At 39.2% G+C, this 20,489-nt stretch overlaps 1 protein-coding gene across 2 annotated transcripts; it reads right to left on the bottom strand.

Moving 5' to 3' along the window:
• Positions 1-710: 710 nt before the first annotated feature.
• TMBIM4 (transmembrane BAX inhibitor motif containing 4) lies at positions 711-19,718 on the bottom strand. 2 transcript variants are annotated; one of them, XM_008148758.3, is made up of 7 exons: positions 19,416-19,715; positions 11,370-11,478; positions 9,829-9,934; positions 6,538-6,571; positions 3,749-3,866; positions 1,516-1,561; positions 711-968 (listed from the first exon to the last, which is right to left on the bottom strand). In XM_008148758.3, the coding sequence occupies exons 1-7, from the start codon at positions 19,510-19,512 to the stop codon at positions 765-767; spliced, it is 714 nt and encodes a 237-aa protein (XP_008146980.2). In that variant the 5' UTR covers positions 19,513-19,715; the 3' UTR covers positions 711-764. The 2 variants fall into 2 exon arrangements, with proteins under 2 accessions (XP_008146980.2, XP_028012261.2); XM_028156460.2 differs by lacking the exon at positions 1,516-1,561 and having other exon boundaries at positions 824-968; positions 19,416-19,718.
• Positions 19,719-20,489: the final 771 nt, after the last annotated feature.

Genomic DNA, 20,489 nt, shown 5'->3' with positions numbered 1-20,489 from the left:
AAATGTCAAATTTTATGTCACAATATCTAACTTTCAAGCAGACTTAATTTTTAATACATTTTATGATGAAATGTCATTAACACTTTAATACAATTCTGAATAATTCTCTGGGATTTATCTTTTAAAATGTTTCCTTTCTAGCCGAAACCGGTTTGGCTCAGTGGATAGAGCGTCGGCCTGCGGACTGAAGAGTCCCGGGTTCGATTCTGGTCAAGGGCATGTACATTGGTTGTGGGCACATCCCCGGTGGGGGGTGTGCAGGAGGTGGCTGGTCGATGTTTCTCTCTCATCGATGTTTCTAGCTCTTTGTCCCTCTCCCTTCCTCTCTGTAGAAAATCAATAAAATATATTTTAAAAATAAAAAAAATAATAAATAAAATGTTTCCTTTCTAAATAAAATAAAAACCTCCTAGCAGCTCAAGGCAGAAACCAACCCTGGACAGGATGCTATTGCATCACAGGAGGCACACATACCCACTCATTCTGACTGGGACAATTTAGACATGCCAGTTCATCTTTGGGATATGGAAGGAAACCAAGGTATCCAGAGAGAGCCCATGCAGACATGGGGAGAACTTGCAAACTACACACCGACAGTGGCCCTTACTGGGAATGGATTTTTTTCTCACTGAACAAAATAATGAGAACCTGCTATATTATAGTATGGTAATAATAGCTCAGAAGTACATAGCAAACAAATAAAGTAGTAATTGATAGTTAATTGTGTCAAACTTTATTAATCATTTTACATATCCTGTTTTCAGTCACTTTTTAGCTGCTTCCAAAAATCGCAACAGGTGCAAGAATAGATTGATGATATCCAAGTAGAGATTGATGGCAGCTAGTACATACTCCTCAGGTGATAGCCTATGCATCAGTGAATGTGTGTCATAGATGATGAATCCACAGAAAAGAAGGGCTCCTACAGCAGCCATAACCAATTCCATTGTCTCACTATAAAAAAATAACTGTAGGCAAAACATTTAAGTATTAAGTAAGAACAGTATTAAGCATACTGAAATTACCTGCTCATAAGTTACATATACTACGTACCTATATATTTAATAATGCTGTACAACTTTGAATACAAATGTTAAAAGCAGAAAAAGGCAAAGCAGGTCCACCCTGGCTTCTGATAGATGGAAGAATGACTGGATGAATCCATGGATATCCCCCTACTAGATAACCCACTGACTTTGAACAGTAGCATCCCAAATATAAACTGCTAAAAAAAATTTTTTTCATAATGTTATGTGCCACTTGGAGGTTAGCAATTACAAGTGAGGGCCTTTATCTCATTTGTTCATCTTTCTTTCTAGCAATAATACTGATTAACGTAAGACCTTGATTTTTCAAAAGGTAATTTTATAACCACTCTATATACAAATGTTTCAGATAATTATAATAAAGTATCCTATCTTAAGATTATGCCTCTTACAGGTTTTTTTGAGATTAAAGTATTTATATTGACATGACCAGAATTATATTTCAAGTTATCATTCTAAAATAACTCACCCTCAAGATTCCTGACAAGCACAAAATCCACAAAACAGCAAACAGTCTATGAAAATAAAATATTAATAATTTAGAATAAATATTGTTCCTTACAAAAAACTTTGTAAACCCATTTAACATATTCTGAAGAAATAAATCCATCCTGTTATTTGTCAAAGAATAGTTTAAATGTAAGAATTCATAAACATACAATGAATAATGTAGAATACCCAGAAATTGAAAGGATTATTTATTCAACATTTGTTTATATGGTGCATAACACTAGTTAAGAGTGTCAATTTTTAGCTTTTCAATTGAAATGCACAGGAAGCACACATACCCCCACAACAGAATTAAATCAGAAATTAAGTATACATTTATATTATAATACAATGTAGTAAACTGAGGATATGGTGAGATTCCAGCCCTCAGTTATCTTGCTGGAACGGCCATACAACTCAGGCTACATCTGGCATACTTAGTTAGAATGAAGTATCTCACCACCTCATAGTATAGGTCCTTCAGGACTGAAAGGGACTCAGAACTTGTCTTTTCATACTTAAACCCTGGGGAAACGCCAAAGTTTCTGCACCAAGAATATGGGAAGTTGGGATTAAGAACTATAGAGCATGTGAAATTTTACCTTACTTACAAGCAAATAAGTTAGCCTGGCACAATTTTGTGGATGCTAGTAGAACACAAGGGACTCTAGGTCTGAGATGAAGGACAGTTTATTACAACAATAATAGGAGCTGAAGAACTGGCATAGTAGATTGGTGTTGTGGGAGTAAAGAAATTAGAGAGCTAGAAGGACAAGGTTGAAGAAAAAAAGTGTGATGTTTGGCATTTAAGATTTCAGCAATGGAATAATCCCTAGTGATTGCAAGGTCCACAAAGTGGCCATGGCAGGGAATGAAAGTTGCTGCAGTAGATGAGGTCCAGAGGTATTGAGAGGCGAAGATGATGGATGGACCTAACATGTAGTTTGATGCTAAAGTCTTGAAAGAATGAGGAGGCTTGACCAAAAGGGATCAGTGACAGTAACGAGGAAGGATAGGATGTGTATCACCAGAAAGCATAAGCCTCAATGCAATGAATTTCTATTATGCTGAAGGAATCATGAAAAGTGGCACCAGGAGACTAAAGCAGTTTTTAATAGTAACCCCCAACCCCACCCCAAGCTATATAGGGTGTGGGGGAATGAGTGGCTAGAGAACAGTTCTCAGGGAGCAATCAAGTTTCAGCTGAGATAAGAAGAAAAGATGTTATGAAGAGGCTGAAATATAGGGAAGATTGTATACTAGGAGTCCTAGAGACTATAGTAGAATGGATGGGAAGGAGGGGAGCAATTAGAGTTTAGAATAGAAAGAAGAGAGAAAACCTGTCATTATATATATATATATATATATATATATATATATATATATATATATATATATATATATATACATATATATATATACAAACAAATATATGAAACCCCCTTCCCCCCCAAAAAAAAGGAAAAAAAGAACGTTACCTAAATCAAACTCCATTTTAATAAAACTATTCATCTTGCACAATTATCAGTGTTGTCTAACCAGCTATATTTTATCCCAACAGATTTCTGGTAATCTGGATTACCAGGGGAATAAAGGAGGGGGGGGGGGGGGGGGAGTTTTACAAGAGTACAATTTTGTAAATTTTTAGTGTTGTAACAGGAAAAAGAACAGAAAATGGTTGGGTGATTATTTGTGCCAACAGAAAGCTAGAGTGATCTTAGAAAAAAGAGTCTATTCATTCTTAACCAGGTGAGGGCAACACAGTACTATTATCCTAATAAAAAGGATCATTCCATATATCTATTAGTTTGAAGAAGGATAGAGGTTAACCAAATGGATCAAAAAGGTTTTAAGGTTCATGCAGACATCTCCAAAATCTTGCTTTCACCAAGGTTTTGGTAACATTTATGTTAAAACAAAAACCTAAATAATTTAGGCAAATTCCATACCATTCATAAAGCACAGAAGCCTACTCTCTAGAAAGCTAATTTATTTTAGCATTCACTTCCTTTTCAACATAAAGGGGAAGGAAATGCTCAAAGCCAGTTTCCATGCCCTTGAATGTTCTGGGAGAGTAGGATCCTAGAACTCAAAGAGATGACCTTTCATTGTGCTCCACTTTAAAAGGCAGTTATTCAAAACTAACAGTATAGCACTTCTCTCAAAACTATAATATTAAAGATGTCTATCATAGCCATGAATATATAACTTACCCTGCTCCAAATTTGCTGAAATCTTTCTTAGATTGTAGAGTATACATAGTCAAACCAAGAAATACTGCAGTAGTCAATACAAAAGCTTGGAGAATAATATACACATCATAGAAAGTAACTGTAAAATTAAAAAAATAAAGATTAAAAGTGCATATAAATATACTCAATATAAAACAGCTTTTTTTCTGGGATTTAACCAAAATGCTTTATTTTCTCATACTACATGCCAATAAGAACAACTAAGAAAAGATTCCTTATTCAGCCTTGAGTATTGATTGGTACAGTAAGACTACCTCCATAATGCAATAACTGGTCTCCAAAGTATTCATCAATGCAAAATAAGGAGGTCACATTATTCTGAGTTAAAGAAATGACTGGAGATTACACAGCTAGCCAGTTAGGAGTTTTGGGGATATGGAGGAATGATTCTCATCCTACCCTACCCCTGTTCTAGCTGCAATTAATCACTATCTGCGGTGATTGTCCATTATGGCTTAGATATCAATAGAGAGGATTCTGGGTTCTGTGGCTGGCTGGGAATTCCTGGGTAGTATATAGCAATTTTAGCAATCACCTGGTTAATTGCACCCAGTTCATGGATTGAATATGCCTATTGCAATACAACTGCTTAACATTTTAAAAGAATGATAAATTATAACCTCTTTAAAGGAAGTTAATTGCTTTGAACCCCAAACCACGTAAGTTATTTTTAATTTTTCAGGGATTAATTATCTAAGCTCTTTCTATTCCTAAATGCTAAATTATTGGAATTTCTCCATTTATGCCATTACAGGATTATAAAAGACACTAGAGGCCCGATGCACAAAGATTTGTGCAAGAATAGGCCTTCCTTTTCCTGGCTGCTGGCACCAGCTTCCCTCCGGCACCCAGGACCTGGGCCTTCGCTCTGGCTACCACCTTCCACCTTCGCTCTGGCCCTGCCACCCTCCTGTAGCTCCCTCCACCCCCTACCCTCCCCCCTCAGAGCAGGTGTCCCACCCCGCTTCACGCCTGCGCGAGCGCGCTGCCCAGAGGCCCAGAGCGGCCAGGGTGGGGCAGAACACCTGCGTCCCGGCCCGGCTGCCACCATATTTGTTGCATCAATTTGCATACCCCCTCCTTATTGGCTGTGGGTGCCGCCATCTTTGTTGTGGAGTGACAGTCGATTTGCATATTCTGTCTTTATTAGATAAAATTCCTTTCAAACATTTAACACCAAATACAAAACAGAAATTACTACTGTTTTTTTGTGGGGCCATTTGATAAAAGATGAGGATCTATATATATAAAAAGCCAGCGACCAGAATGCCCTAACAACTGAAGCAACCGATCACTATGACGCCCACTGTGGCCAGCGAACCAGCCCAATGGGGGTAGAGGGGACTGGCCAGCCAACCTCCCATGGCCCCTCCCCCCAGCTGGCCCTGCCTCTGATTGGCCTCTCCCACCCCGATCAAGGGTGGGGCCGGCCAACCAACCTCCTGCAGGCCCTCTCCCCACCCCACCCCACCCCCAATGAGCCCCCACCACCCCGATTGGCCCTCCCACACCAATTGGGGGTGGGGCTGGCTGGCCAACCTCCCACGGCCGTTGACCCCCAATAGGCCCCCTCCACCCCATTCAGGGGTGGAGCCAGCCAGCCTACCATCCACAGCCCCTCCCCACAGCCAGCCCCGCCCCCAGTCGGCCCACCCACCCCAATCGGGGGTGGGGCCCACTGGCCAATCACCCACGGCCCTTCCACCCAGCCAGCCAGGCCCTGATTGGGCCCTGATTGGGGTGGGCCAGCCAGCCAACCTCCCACCATCTTCTTCTCCCGACAGGCCTGCCTGACCCTGATCCGCCCCTATTGGGACCGGGCCAGCTGGACTCCACCCATGCATGAATTCGTGCACTGGGCTTCTAGTCCTATATAATAAAAGCCTAATATGCAAATCAACTGAAGGGGGAACAACCGGTTGCTATGATATGCATTGACCACCAGGGGGCAGATGCTCAATGGAGGAGCTGCCCCCAGCTCGCAGGCCCCAGGCCAGCCAAGGCGGTTGCGAGTGTGTGGGGGGGTTGCCAATTGCCCCGCTGGTCGACCCACAGATCCGGCCCTGATCGCCGGCCAGGCCTAGGGACCCTATCTGTGCAGGAATTTCATGCACCGGGCCTCTAGTATAATAATAAAGTACAGTTTGATGCAGACAATTTAAGAGGCTGAGCTCATTAAAAAAAAAAAAAAAAAGCCTGGCCAGCATGGCTCAGTGGCTAAACATCAACCAGTGAACCAGGAGGTCACGGTTCAATTCCAGGTTAGGGCACGTGCCCATGTTGTAGACTTGATCCCCAGTAGAGGGGGTGCAGGAGGCAGCCAATCAATGATTCTCATCATTGATGTTATTCTCTCCCTCTCGGAAATCAATAAAAATATATTAAAAAAAGAAAAAGAGGCTGAGCTTGTGATGAAAGTACCTGATTCAAAACATGTTATCAGCTCCTCTAAGGGCCCTTTAAATTACAGAAAAGACTGTCTTATTTCTATAAATGAATAAACACAGATGAATATTATTCTATATTCCTACTGTTTTTCTAATTCTTTTCCACTCCCTCTAAGCTCAGTTGAATTACGTGAAGTATAAACATTTCATTTTTGCCTATATTTTAGCAATTTTTAAGCCTATACCATATTTTTGAAATATGACATTCCATGATGTTAAGCTTTAGTCCCAAATCCTTTTATCCAGAATACTTATCCATATTAAAAAGTAACTGTAACATATAGGAGAATAATTATGGCTTACCAACACAGGCCACAGTCAGAGCTTCCAACAGTGTCTAAGAAAAAGAAATTGAAATTACATAAATGCAAGTGAAATTTATACTGTCATGTACATGGTTCTAATTTCTAGTTCAATGTGATTCCATATGTATGATCTCATTTTAGCTTCAGAGCAGCCTTGAAAAGTATATGGGACAGATAATAAGCCCATCATATAAAAATGAGACCTCAATATATTGAGTGAGAATATTTAGATTCTAATTGTGATCCCATCACTCCTTAAACTCTAACTAGATATTTCATATCTGTAAGAGGAAGATTATAGAAATAATACTGAAAATTCTATTTTTCTCATTTTGTGTAATGTAAATAAAAATGAAATTGCAAATCATGTGCACATTTATAAAAACGTAAATATCTCACTTAAACATAGGAATATTAAACATTTATATTAAATTACTAATTAATTTAATACTAAATATACAGGTAGCACTTTGGTGTGGCAATCTTAAAACTTTCTCACAATATTCTCTCTTTCTTCCCTAGTAACAGAATTTTTACCTGGATGCACATTTTTACCTGCTTTGATTAAACATTATATTTTTCAGTATCCCTTACAGCTAGATCTGGCCAGGACTATATTCCAGCCAACAGAATGTGAGTAGAGACATGTACAACTTCTAAAAGTAAAGAGGCTTTCTCCCTTTTCTCAAATAACTAGGTGGAATATGGATATGATCGTGAGCATCTTATACCATATGACACTTTAGGAATATCTGAACCTTAGCAGGTACCTGGACCTCTGACAACTCCACTAAACAGTCATTCATATTTTTTACATGAAAGAGAAGTAAACCTTGTTTTAAACCATATCACAAGTAGCTCTAGTTTCTTTTCTCTTAACTATATATCAGGCATCCTCAAACTACGGCCCGCGGGCCACATGCGGGTGTTTTTGCCATTTTGTTTTTTTACTTCAAAATAAGATATGTGCAGTGTGCATAGGAATTTGTTCATAGTTTTCTTTTAAACTATAGTCCGGCCCTCCAACGGTCTGAGGGACAGTGAACTGGCCCCCTGTTTAAAAAGTTTGAGGACCCCTGCTATATATCTTTACTTTTTTTATATGCTTACTCTACCATAGATTTGTCTCAATCATCTGAGAGACCATATCATAAAAGCAAAGCCAGCAGTAACAGTAGTGGTTTATAATCATACACAGAAACACTCCCTATTAACCTTCCCTACCTAAAATCAAGAAATCATTAGGACCAGAGCAAAAATGGTATTATAAATTGTACATGGATATGGAGTCAATGAAGTCACTGCCACATTTTGTTATAATGTTGTCCATAGTGTCATGGAAGTAGTAGCAAAGATGATAGAAATATTTCTTCTGAGCAATATTCTTGATATTTGTGACATGATTTTAGGTAAGAAATCCTACCCCATACTCAAGTATCAGAAGGAAAAAACAACAGTATAAACAGGAAAAAAGGTAAAACTAGGAAAACACCCCATCCCAAAATAATGCCCCCTTTTAAATGTGCACATACACATAGAAACACATAACGCCTAAGGCAAGGTGAGATCCATCTCCTTCCTTATTTTGATGGAGTAGAACAAAATACTCTAGTATCAGAGGTCTCTGGGTAATCAGAAGTGCATTTTTACATACTTCCTTATTTGTTAAACCAATTTTATCTATGGGCATGGTCAATAGATGTAGCAGTAAGTGACTATATCTTGCCCATAAGCATTTGGCTGATGCTTTGATGCTTTTCTAATGGGTCCTCTTCCTGCTGAACAAAAGCTGATCTGTACCAATGTTCCACATAGAAATCAGTCTTTCTCAAAGCAGACAGGCTACCTGTAGTTTGAACAGAAACTCTACATGACCCTGTTTCTTTTTATACTTCCTCCTTCTCTCTTAGGACAGCTGACTGGGACAGGAGTTGGCATCTAACACGGGTTGTCAACCCACATTGGCTAATAATCTACGATGTGACCTGTGCCATTAACCAGCTGCACCAATCAGATTCTTTCTCAGTTAGAAATATAAACTCCGAGAATAAAGCAATGGTAGCAGGAGCTAAGGCTACAAGGTTAATGAGTCACATGAGGACCCACAATGGGCCACATAAAAACTAAAAGGGAAAACTGTAAGGTAGAGAAGAAATGTAATGGAAGAAGGAGGAGGAGACCACAAACTCTTGCTGTTGAATTTCCTACAATAGCAGCATTTCTAGAACCTTCCTCTAGTGCCTTTTCTTCCGGAGGCCTAATGGGGTGGGTTGGTGGGTTCCCAAGCTTTTATATCCTTAAAATAAACTCCCTGCTACTAACAATAACTTGGGTGAGATATTGATTCTAACTATACTACCTATAAAAACTCAATCTTAGAATATAACCACAATGAGTTGGTAAGGCCTACGATTTAAATGGATAACCTTTCCATTAACTGAAATTTTCAAAGTCGTGAGCTTTTCTTTCATAATATTAACAAAAACTTGTTATCAGAATTCATAAAACTTTCTTTAAGGCAGTTTAATCTGATAAATAGCATTTTAAATCTTATTTGACTATAAATATTCTTAATAGTAGTTTGGAAGATTTTTATGCAAATTTTTAAGTCAGAACCCAAATCACACTGGATATAATAATGGGAAAAGTAATTTTTAAAATATATAACTTGAGGCCTTACCAACTCATTCTGGTCATATTCTAAGATTGAGTTTTTATAGGTGGTAGTTTGGGTTTTCATTTTCACAAATATTTGAAACAAATGTGACTTAAACTTAGTTCCCCCAACAATGATTTTGAAACAAGTTATTTAGTAAAGCACATCAAATGAACAAAGTGGTCCTTTAAAAGAAGAGAGTCATTAGACAAAAATAAACTGAGGAATTAATCATAAAGATTTCAATTTAAGGCCTATGAAATTAAGGCCAAAATATAATTTTTTACCAAGAAAAGCATAGAATATTAGGAGTAAAAAGTATCAAAGGGATAATCTACTTTAATATTTTCATTTTACATATGAGAAAGCTTAGGTACAGAAAGGCTAACCGCTCTGCCAAATGTCATATGACCAGATAGTGGCAAAGCCAGGTCACATGATTGCAATTCATTATTTTTTCCACTATATCATAATATTGACAGAAAAAACTTTGAAACTGACAAAGTTTAAAAAGTTTTACAGACTAGGAGATTATAAATTATGTTAGTGATACATAAATGCATTCAATTAAGTAAATAAACTTAAAACTCAGTAATAAATGTTAAAAGGGACAGATATTGTCAAAGTACTCACAAATCCAAAAAGCAGGTACAGGTTAAGGGGATGCTTATGTCTGTGTAGAATCAATGCAAAAATTGAACCCAAAGATCCAATGGCAAACACCAAAATTAAGGCAGGACTGAAAGACAAAATTAAAAGCAGTTTAAAGTTAAAAAAACACAGCATAAATAGTATTACAAAATTTAGTAAAATGTGTCTATTTTATGTGTTTGTGAAAGTACAAAAAAACATCTGGAAGGATCCACACCAACCTGTCAAAAAAATTATTTTTCCATCTGGGAAATCTGAGGCATATGAGATGGAGAGGAGTAACAGGACAAAGAAAAGAGCTCACAATACAAGGGGAAGACTTTTCTTTTTTACTTCATGAACATATCATATTTGAATAATTTTTGCAATTGCTTTTTTAACTAAAATACAAAGAAAAGCTATTAAATACTAAACAAATTTTTTAAATCTTTAAAAAAATTTTTAATATGTTTTTATTGATTTCAGAGAGGAAGGGAGAGAGAGCAAGAGATAGAAACATCAATGATGAAAGAGAATCATTGATTGGCTGCCTCCTACACACCCACACTGGGGAATCAAGCCTACAACCCGGGCATGTGCCCTGACTGGGAATCAAACCGACCTCCTGGTTCATAGGCTGAGCAATAAAACATAGGCTGAGCAATAAACTAATTTTATACCTAACTACTTTTTTAGGTATTTACTACATAGCTGTAATTTAAATTAAAGATCTTTACCCCAATTGCAAACTAATAGTTCAAGACTTCCCTTCTGTAGGGGAAGGGAGGATAGAAATTGTCTACTCAAGAAAATATTCATTCCTTATTTTTCCTTTCCTTTAATATAAAGATTCTATATTACTTTTAGCCATAAAAATAATTATACTGGAGGTCAGATCTTAAACAAATTTGGGATAAATCATATGGAGTGCCATTTAAAACTTTTCAGTGAAATTATCCCAGGCCTGATCCAACACTAAGATAAATTAAAAACATGTTAGTTAAATACCTTTATTTTTCAAGTGCTCTATTAGGCTTTGGGGACAAGGCATAAGTCTAATAAAAGCAAAAAACTAAGACTAAAAACTGTATACAGTAAAAATTCTTAATACAATTCCAGGAGATAAGGGTTTAACCCTATAAAACTGTAAACTAAATGTTGAGAGGTAAATACCATGTTATAGAACAGTGGTCGGCAAACTCATTAGTCAACAGAGCCAAATATCAACAGTACAACGATTGAATTTTCTTTTGAGAGCCAAATTTTTTAAACTTAAACTTCTTCTAACGCCACTTCTTCAAAATAGACTCGCCCAGGCCGTGGTATTTTGTGGAAGAGCCACACTCAAGGGGCCAAAGAGCCGCATGTGGCTCGCGATTGCTGACCACTGTTACAGAATATTTATCAAAACAAAACTAATGTTATTTACAAGAGTTAATGAACATTTTTACATTGAAACATAAACAGAGACTAGAAAATAAAGAACTTTGCTTATTCCCTTCTGATCATAAGCAGTGGCTGAAAGTGATTCAGAATCGTCTTACCTTTCATGTACAAATGTCCGTATAGACTCGAAGTATAAAAAAAATGCAGATGTCACTGTAGTTAAGAGAACTTGCAGAGAAAGGATGGTGTAGACTTTTCTTAGAAAGGCTAGAAAAGAAAAAAATCATATATAGCTGTTTTCTTAAGCATTTGTCATAGAGCAGCAAGATCAAATGTCTTATTAAATTGTTATATGTATTTCTTAAATATTAATCCAAACAATGTTATCTGTAACTAAAACTTAAAGAAAATGCTTTCAAAGGGGAAAAATTGTTAAGTGGTAACTGTCTTCCAAGAAGCATGAACTTAAAAAAAATTAATGGGCCAGAATGTAAGTGTTTTTCCATCAGTATAAAAAGAAAGCACTAAATACGTATTTGTAAACAGCAGTGTACAACAAAAGGTTAAAAACAGAACACTTTAGAAGAATGATTCCATCTTGAAACTGAAATGCAGGAACAGAAAGCATGTGTTTGCATATCAATTTAAAAAGAAATCTTAATTTCCAAGCAGTACAAATGTTTCCCTAAAATGAACTTCCCCTTAAAAGGCAAACAATATATAAACGTAACTTTCACTCACCCATTTTTATTTCTCACTTATAGTACCTCAGCCTCTAGTTTTTATACAATAAGAAATTCTTGCTTTCAAAATATTTTGTCAACATCCATTAACTCCAAGACCTAACGATTTAAAAATACTTAGTCTTCTGATATACGGATAATATAAATAGTACACTGAACACCCGACTCACCACCAGCTTCACAAATAAAACATTAATAACAGTTCCCACCTCCTCTATTTAAATATCTATAGTAATCTATAATAAAAGCATAATATGCTAATTAGACTGGATGTCCTTCCAGATGAAGCCGGGGCTGGGAGAGAAGCCTGGGTCCTGGGTGCCTGCTGGCGGCCGGAGGGAAGCCCTGGTCCCGAGTGTCAGAGGGAAACCCGTGCTGGCAGGCGGGGGAAGGAAGGCCTACTCTTGCACGAATTTCGTGCATTGGGCCTCTAGTACTGATAATAGCATCCCTCATCCCCTTAGCTAACTGCTAGTCACCTTTCAAGATTTAGCCTTTCTCATTTCTCCAGTCTGAATTAAATGTTCTTCCTCATGTTCCCAATGGACCCTAACCATACTACTAATCACATTACTTTTTTATTTTTTATTTAATTTTTTTGATCCTCTCCCAAGGATATGCTTTCATTGATTTCAGAGAGAGAGAGAAGGGGAGAGAAACATCGATTGGAGGATAATTAATGACATCAATCAAATTTAAAATATACATACTCTTTTGACCCCATAATTTCACTTCTAAAAATTTATCCTAGAGCAACACTTGCAGAAATTTACAGAGCTATGGGAAGATGTTCCCTAAAGCACTATTTGAAGGAATTAAAAAAAAATAACCTAAATATCCATCAAGAGGGTATGATTAAATTAATTGTGGTACATACATACTTTGTAAGACCACTGCCATTAAAAAGCTATTGTGGCCGAAACCTGTTTGGCTCAGTGGATAGAGCATCGGCCTGTGGACTCAAGGGTCCCAGGTTCGATTCTGGTCAAGGGCATGTACCTTGGTTGCGGGCACATCCCCAGTGGGGGGGGTGCAGGAGGCAGCTGATCGATGTTTCTCTCTCATCGATGTTTCTAATTCTCTATCCCTCTCTGTTCCTCTCTGTGAAAAATCAATAAAATATATTTTTTTAAAAAAAGCTATTGTGTACTATGATTTTTCTAAAATATATATTTTATTATTTTAGAGAGAGTAAGGGAGAGGGAGAGAGAAACATTGATGAGAACCATTGATTGGCTGCCTCTTGCATGCCCCCTATTGGGATTGAGCCCAAACCTGGGCATGTGCCCTGACTGGGAATCAAACTGGAATGATGCTCAACCAACTAAGACACACTGTACTGCTATTTTTACATGTAAAATATATTAAGTGAAAATACAAAATTGCAGGGAAGTATATGTAATATAATCCCATAAATTATAACATTCTCCTGAGTCTATAAAATAGTATGTGTTAGTGTTTCAAAAATATACATATAGCATATTGCTAAAATAGACTAGTTTAATAGGCTATAATATATTTCATATATAACTGACTATGTAAACTTAATTGGCACTGTAAAAATGCTCAAGGTAGAGACTGTACTCAGAAATTCATTCCTCCATAATTTTTCTGTAGCTTCATGATTTGTTGTTTTCCAACGAGGAGCCTTGACATTTTATATTTATAATACTCCAAAATTATTTTCCAGAAAATGTACACATTACAGTCAGCTTAATTTTGCTTTAAAAAACAAGTGGAATATTTCTTTTTTACTTATTAATTGGTAAAGGACCAGAGACAGCTGAGAACCACTTTTTAATACAACTGTTGTCAGCTTAGTTACCAGCCTAATTACCAGGGCTCCTAAGTAAAATGCTCCAGCATAATTTAAATGTTCATGAGTAAGTAAATGTTCATTGAGTTTTTGGTTATTTAGATCAGTATGGTCATAGTGACATAAGACATACAGAAATAAATATGACTAATTTTTCCTTTTAAAAACAGTTTACGTATGCAGAAAGGTGGAAATTATGAAATCTGGTTTAGGGATTTATGAAATCTGGTTTCTAGTCCTAGAGCCTCACTGCAAAGAACCATGCTATTTTATTTATATGTTTTTATTTATTTTAGAGGAAAGGAGAGGAAGAGAGAAATATCAATGGTGAGAGAGAATCATCAATCGGCTGCCTCCTGCACTCCCACTCCCCCTTTTGGGGATCCAGTCTGCAACCCAGGTATGTGCCCTGACCAGGAATGGAACTGTAACTTCCTGGTTCATGGGTTGACACTCAATCACTAAGCCACCCAGCCAGGTAAGAACCATGTTATTTTAGACAAGTGTTTTTAAACTTAGTTTTCTGTAAATTATTTTATGGGTGTATATTACTTCAGGGAAAATGACAATATTGTTATTACAAAAACTCTGAGCAAAACTTTGTGGCATTCAGTTGCCAGGGGTTGGTGGAAGGGAAGGATAAATGGGGAGAGCACGGAGGATTTTTAAGGGAGTGAAACTATTCTGTATGATACTGTAAAGGTGGGTGTAAGTCATTATACATTTATCAAAACCCAAAGAATGTACAACACCTAGAATGAACCCTAATGTAAATTATGGGCTTTGGGTGATAATGATGTGTCAGTGTAGGTTCATGGACTGTAACAAATGTACCACTCTGGTGCAGGATGTTGATAATGGGGGAGGCTTTGAGTGTGTCCGGGCAAGGGTATGTGGGAACTCTCTGTAATAATGCGTATTTTTTTCAATAGATGGAGTTACACAGATGGTATACTATATATGCGATTTGATATGTATGCTATTTTGTTGTATTGACAGCAAGCTTCAAACTTCATATGTCAAATTTGCTGAAGGTGTTAACATCATAGATATTTTTACGCTTAAAAATGTCGAATTTCGTGCCAAAAAAAGAGCATTTGCGGGAAGTTTTAATTCATTACTTTATTTTGAAGAAACGTGCTGCTGAAAGTTATCGTATACTTCGGGAAGCTTATGGTGAACATGCTCCATCTCAAGATACTTGTGAACGCTGGTTTAAACGCTTTAAAAGTGATGATTTCGATGTGAAAGACAAAGAACGTCCAGGTCAACCGAAAAAGTTTGAAGACGAACAATTACAAGCATTATTGGATGAAGATGCGTGTCAAACTCAAAAACAACTTGCAGAAAGATTAAACGTTGCTCAGCAAACAATTTCCGATCGTTTACAAGCAATGGGAAAGATTTTAAAGGAAGGAAAATGGGTGCCACATCAACTGAACGAAAGACAAATGGAAAACCGAAAAGTCATCAGTAAAATGTTGCTTCAACGGCACGAAAGAAAGTCTTTTTTGCATCGAATTGTGACTGGAGATGAAAAGTGGATTTATTTTGAGAATCCCAAACGCACAAAATCATGGATTGATCCAGGTCAACCATCAACATCCACTGCAAGGCCAAATCACTTCGGAAAGAAGACAATGCTCTGTGTTTGGTGGGATCAGGAAGGTGTGGTGTATTATGAGCTTCTAAAACCAGGTGAAACTGTTAATACTGATCGCTACCGACAACAAATAATCAATTTGAACCATGCTTTGATCGTAAAACGACCAGAATGGGCCAGAAGACACGGCAAAGTAATTTTGCTTCATGATGACACACCATCACACACTTCAAAACCAGTTAAAGACACGTTAAAAGATCTTGCCTGGGAAGTATTAACCCACCCGCCATATTCACCAGACCTTGCTCCTTCAGACTACCACTTGTTCCGATCGATGGCACATGCACTTTCTGAGCAGCACTTCAAAACGTACGAAGAAGTGGAAAATTGGGTCTCTGAATGGTTTGCCTCAAAACAAGAAAAGTTCTATTGGGACGGTATCCACAAATTACCTGAAAGATGGGGGAAATGTGTAGCTAGCGATGGACAGTACTTTGAATAAAGCACTTTTGATGTTTCTCTTGAAATTATCATGTTTTCTTTGATTACCAAATCCGTGCCCTGACCGGTTTGGCTCAGTGGATACAGCGTCGGACTGTGGACTGAAGGGTCCCAGGTTCGATTCCAGTCAAGGGCATGTACCTTGGTTGCAGGGTACATCCCCAGTAGGGGGTGTGCAGGAGGCAACTGATCGATGTTTCTCTCTCATCGATGTTTCTAACTCTCTATCCCTCTCCCTTCCTCTCTGTAAAAAATAAATACATAAATAAAATATATAAAAATCCGCATTATTAACCAGTACACTGGTACTTTCCACATTTAATTTTGCTGTGAATCTAAAACTGCTTTAAAAAATAAAGCTCATCAAAACAAAATAGGCAAAAAGACATTTCTTCATAGAAGATATACAAATGGCCCATAAATATATGAAAAGATGTTCAACATCACTAATTATTAGGGAAATGCAAATTAAAATCGCAATGAGGTATCTCACACCCATCTGGATGGCTACTTAAAACAAATGTTGCTGAGGATGGGACCCTTGTGCAATGTTGATGGACTATAAAATGGTCCAGCCTCTGTGTAAAACAGGATGGTGATTCCTCAAAAACTTAAAAATAGAATTACCATCTTGTAAGAAAATAGAAAATACATATTGGTCTCTGTCTCTATTTCCTGACACAGAGATCATGAAATCCTTGTAATTCCCTAAGTGATAAGAGCACTAGGTGCATGTGGGCTTTTGACCCGGCTTCCTAACATGGCTGGTCCCTTGTAATGTCCTGGGTGATAAGGGTGCCTTTGTTTGAAGTGGCTTTGGGTTGGTTTCTGGATGGCTCCTGGACAAGGGCCGGGCACAGAAAGATCAAGCTATGATTAGAAGTTGGAATTTTCAGCCCAACCCCCATTTTCTTGAGAAGGGAAAAGAGCTGAAAATGCAGTTAAATGCTTACATGAGGAAGCCTCCATAAAATCCCAGTATTATGGGGCTAAGAGAGCCTCTTGGTTGGTGAATTTATCCACGTACTGGGAGGGTGAACATTCCAACTCCATGGGAACAGAAGCTCCTGTGCTTGGGACTGTCCCAGCGGGCCTTGCCATATGTACTCCATCTGGCTGTTCATCTCTATCCTTTAATAAACTGGTTTCCCCGAGTTCTCTTAGCCACTCGAGTAAATTATCATACCTGAGGAGGGAGTCTTGGGAACCTCTAATTTGTGGTCAAGTCAGACAAAAGCTGGGGACCCACTATTTGTGATGCATCTGAAGTGGGGTGGGAGCAGTCTTAAGGTACTGAGCCCCTAACCTGTGGGATCTGACACTATTTAGTCAGAATTGAGTTAAATAGTAGGATACTCAGATGGTATCACAAAGAATTACTTGGTGTTGGGGGGGGAAACCCCACACATTTGGTGACCAAAAATGTCAGAAGTGTTCTGTGTGAGAAGTAAAAGAAACACAGGAGAGCGTACTGGGTTTTTCCAATGGAAAAACTGAGGTTTTTCATCAAAACACATTTGATCCAGCAATTCCACTTCTGGGTACATATCCAAAAGAATTGAAAGCAGGGTCCCCAAAACATATTTATATACCTATGTTTACAGCAGCATTATTCATAATGAGGTAGAGGAAACTGAAATGTCCACCAACAGATGAATGAATAAATAAAAGTTTTATACATAAAAATGGAATATTATTCAGCCTTAAAAAGGAAATATCTGACACATTCTGTAACAGGGATGCACCCTGAAAACATGCTAACTGAAGCGAATCACAAAAGGACAAATATTGTATGATTCCACTTATATGAGATATCTAGAATGGCCAAATTCATAGAAACAGAAGGTAGAAAGGTAGTTGCTAGGGGAAGGGGGAAATGGGAATTTCCTTGATGGGTGTAGAGTTTTGCAAGATGAAAAGTTCTGGAGCTTAGTTGCACAGTGTGAATAATACTTAATACTACTGCACTTTGGTACCCTTAAAAATGGTTAAGATGGTAAATTTTTAATGTTATGTGTATTTTACCACAATTTAAAATTTTTTAATTAAAAACAAAAACTTGCCAAAATAATTCAAAATTCAATTACAGAAATATAGCTACTAGAGATCATGATTCTTAGTGCATCAGAGCTCCATAATTCCTTTTCCAGAACAAGTTCCAGCTGCTCAGACAGGATGAAAATCTGGGGCAGCTTCTGTGGTCAACTGGCTGAACTAGAGGGGACCATGAATTCCACTTAAATGAAACTGAGCATTTTATTTATTTATTTAAAATATTTTTATTGATTTCAGAGAGGAAGGGAGAGGGAGAGAGAAATAGAAACATCAATAATGAGAGAGAATCACTGATCGGCTGTCTCCTACATGCCCCACACCAGGGATCAAGCCTGCAACCTGGGCATGTGCCCTGACCAGGAATTGAACTGTGACCTCCTGGTACATAGGTCGATGCTCAACCACTGAGCCATGCTGGCCAGGCAAAAGTGAGTATTTTAAATTTAGAATAATTTCTGCCCACTAGATATGGAATAACTTAAAACTAATATGGTATTTTGATTGACTAAGAAATCATCTATTCCCAGCACCTGCCCCAATAACACTCAAACCTATGTTGAGTTCTAGTTCCTACAGAGAAAATAGTGAACAAGAATAGACATGGTTCCTGCCCTCACAGATCTTATAATCCAGCAAAGGACACAGACAGAAAGTTAAAATGCATTCACACAGTCCTTGACTTCACACAGTCAGTCAGTTTAGCCTCAGCATCATCCAGTTACACCAAGGTTGCGGTTGGATCCCCTGGTCAGAGCACATACAAGAAGCAACCAATGAAAGTATAAATAAGTGGAACAACAGATTTAATAAAAATAAGTAAATAAAAATAAAATGCGTGCCCTGGCGGGTGTGGCTCAGCTGATTGTGCCTCCTCGGGTTGCGGACTGGGTCCCCGGTAGGGGGCGTGCAGGAGGCAGCGGATGGATGTTCAACTCACATCCGCCCTCACGTTTCTCTTTCTCCCTCTCCCTCTCTCTAAAAATCAGTAACAATATAAAAAATAAAATAAAATGCGTTCACATGCCCTACGCACAAACATCCCAGCAGATAACTCAATGCAGGTTATTGTGTAATCATGGTGATTACACAATAAGTCACAATGGTTACACAATATTGATTACACAATAAACTTATTTTCACCGAAAAAAAAAAAAAATAGCCTCTGGTATCTTTTCATGTAAAGATGCCCCAGAAAGGCTGCGGAGGCTTTCATCGCCCCTTTCTACGCCGAACACGACAGGTTCCAGGAGGAAGGGCTCCAGTTTCGTTCTCTCCGCGCCCAGCGAAGGCCTCCCGGGGGCGGCTCCCCGCTCCGAGCTCCGCGCTCCCAGCTCCGCGCAGGACGGCGCTCCGCTCCGGCCCGGGAGCCCCCGAGGGGCGGCAGAGGGAAGGGCCGGGGCCCCGCTCTCCCTGGGAACCCGGAAGTCCGCCTCCCGGGGCCGCTGCGCAGCAGCCGGGCCGGGCGAGCCGCGGAAGGGCCACCTACCCATGCGGATGTGTACGCTGGCGGAGGCCACGCAGCTGCCATAGTTGAAGTCGTCCTCGATGGAGGAGCGGGGGTAGCGGGGATCGGAGTCGGCCATGTCGGCGATGGAACCCCAGCTCCCCGCGGGATGACGTTCGGCACCCGGACCTCAACGGCCGTCGGCCACTTCCTGAGCCGCAGTCCGCCCCGACCGGCCCGACCGCTTCCGCGAGCGACCTCGGCCAATCCCAGCGCCGGGCTCAGCTCGGCTCCGAGAAGGTCGCTGGGGTCAGGGTGCCGGGAGGCGGAATGCTGCTCTGCGTCAGAGGAAGGGAAACTTCTCTGATGTTCCTCAACAAGCCTTTTTTTTTTTTTTTTTAAATCCTCCCCTGAGGATATGTTGTTACTGGTTTCGAGAGACAGAGAAACATCGATGTGATAGAGAAATATGGATTGGCTGCCTCCCGGACCGCCCCCACCGGGGATCAAACCCGAACCCTCAGAGGTGCCCCGACAGAACGGAACCCACACCTTTGGGGCGGCGGAGGAGCTCGGCCCACAGCAGCCCAGGGCACCCTGACAGGCAGCGCCCAGCGCCGTGGGTTAGAACCTCCTCCTGATACAGCAAGGCTGCGGGGTGGATCCCTGGTCAGGGCACCGACAAGACAAGAAGCAACCAAAGAGCGCATAATAAGTGGAACAACACACTGGTGTTTCTCTCACCCTCTTCCCCTCTCTAAAATAATCAATCAATAAAAATTAAAATAAAAAATAAACCCTCTGGCTTGCAGAGTTGCTAAAACAGAAAGTGAAGTCCCATCCCTTCCTGTTCATTCAACAAATACTTCCTATGCTCCTTCAATAATCACACCAGGGAGGGGATGGGTGTTTGTTTGTTTGTTTGTTTGTTTTGGTTAATCCTCACCTGAGGACATTTTTCCATTGATTTTTTTTTTTTTAAAAGAGTGGAAGGGAGGGAGAAAAACAGAAACTAATGTGAGATGCATCAATTGGTTGCCTCTTGCTGAATCCCCAATCAGGACCCCCGATTGAACCTGCAACCCAGGTACGTCCCCTTCAGTCCGCCTGCAGAAG

This window comes from Eptesicus fuscus, chromosome 7 (assembly GCF_027574615.1).
Source record: "Eptesicus fuscus isolate TK198812 chromosome 7, DD_ASM_mEF_20220401, whole genome shotgun sequence".
NCBI lineage: Eukaryota > Metazoa > Chordata > Mammalia > Chiroptera > Vespertilionidae > Eptesicus > Eptesicus fuscus.
This window is presented reverse-complemented; position numbering and strand designations above follow the sequence as displayed.

Excerpts from the sequence above, each read along its gene's own strand:
- TMBIM4 (XM_008148758.3), bottom strand. The coding sequence starts at position 19,512 with ATGGCCGACTCCGATCCCCGCTACCCCCGCTCCTCCATCGAGGACGAC. Across the intron at positions 11,479-19,415 it reads CAGCGTACACATCCGCATGG|CCTTTCTAAGAAAAGTCTAC; the intron begins GTAGGTGGCCCT and ends TTTCTTTTCTAG. Across the intron at positions 9,935-11,369 it reads CGGACATTTGTACATGAAAG|TCCTGCCTTAATTTTGGTGT; the intron begins GTAAGACGATTC and ends TTTGTCTTTCAG.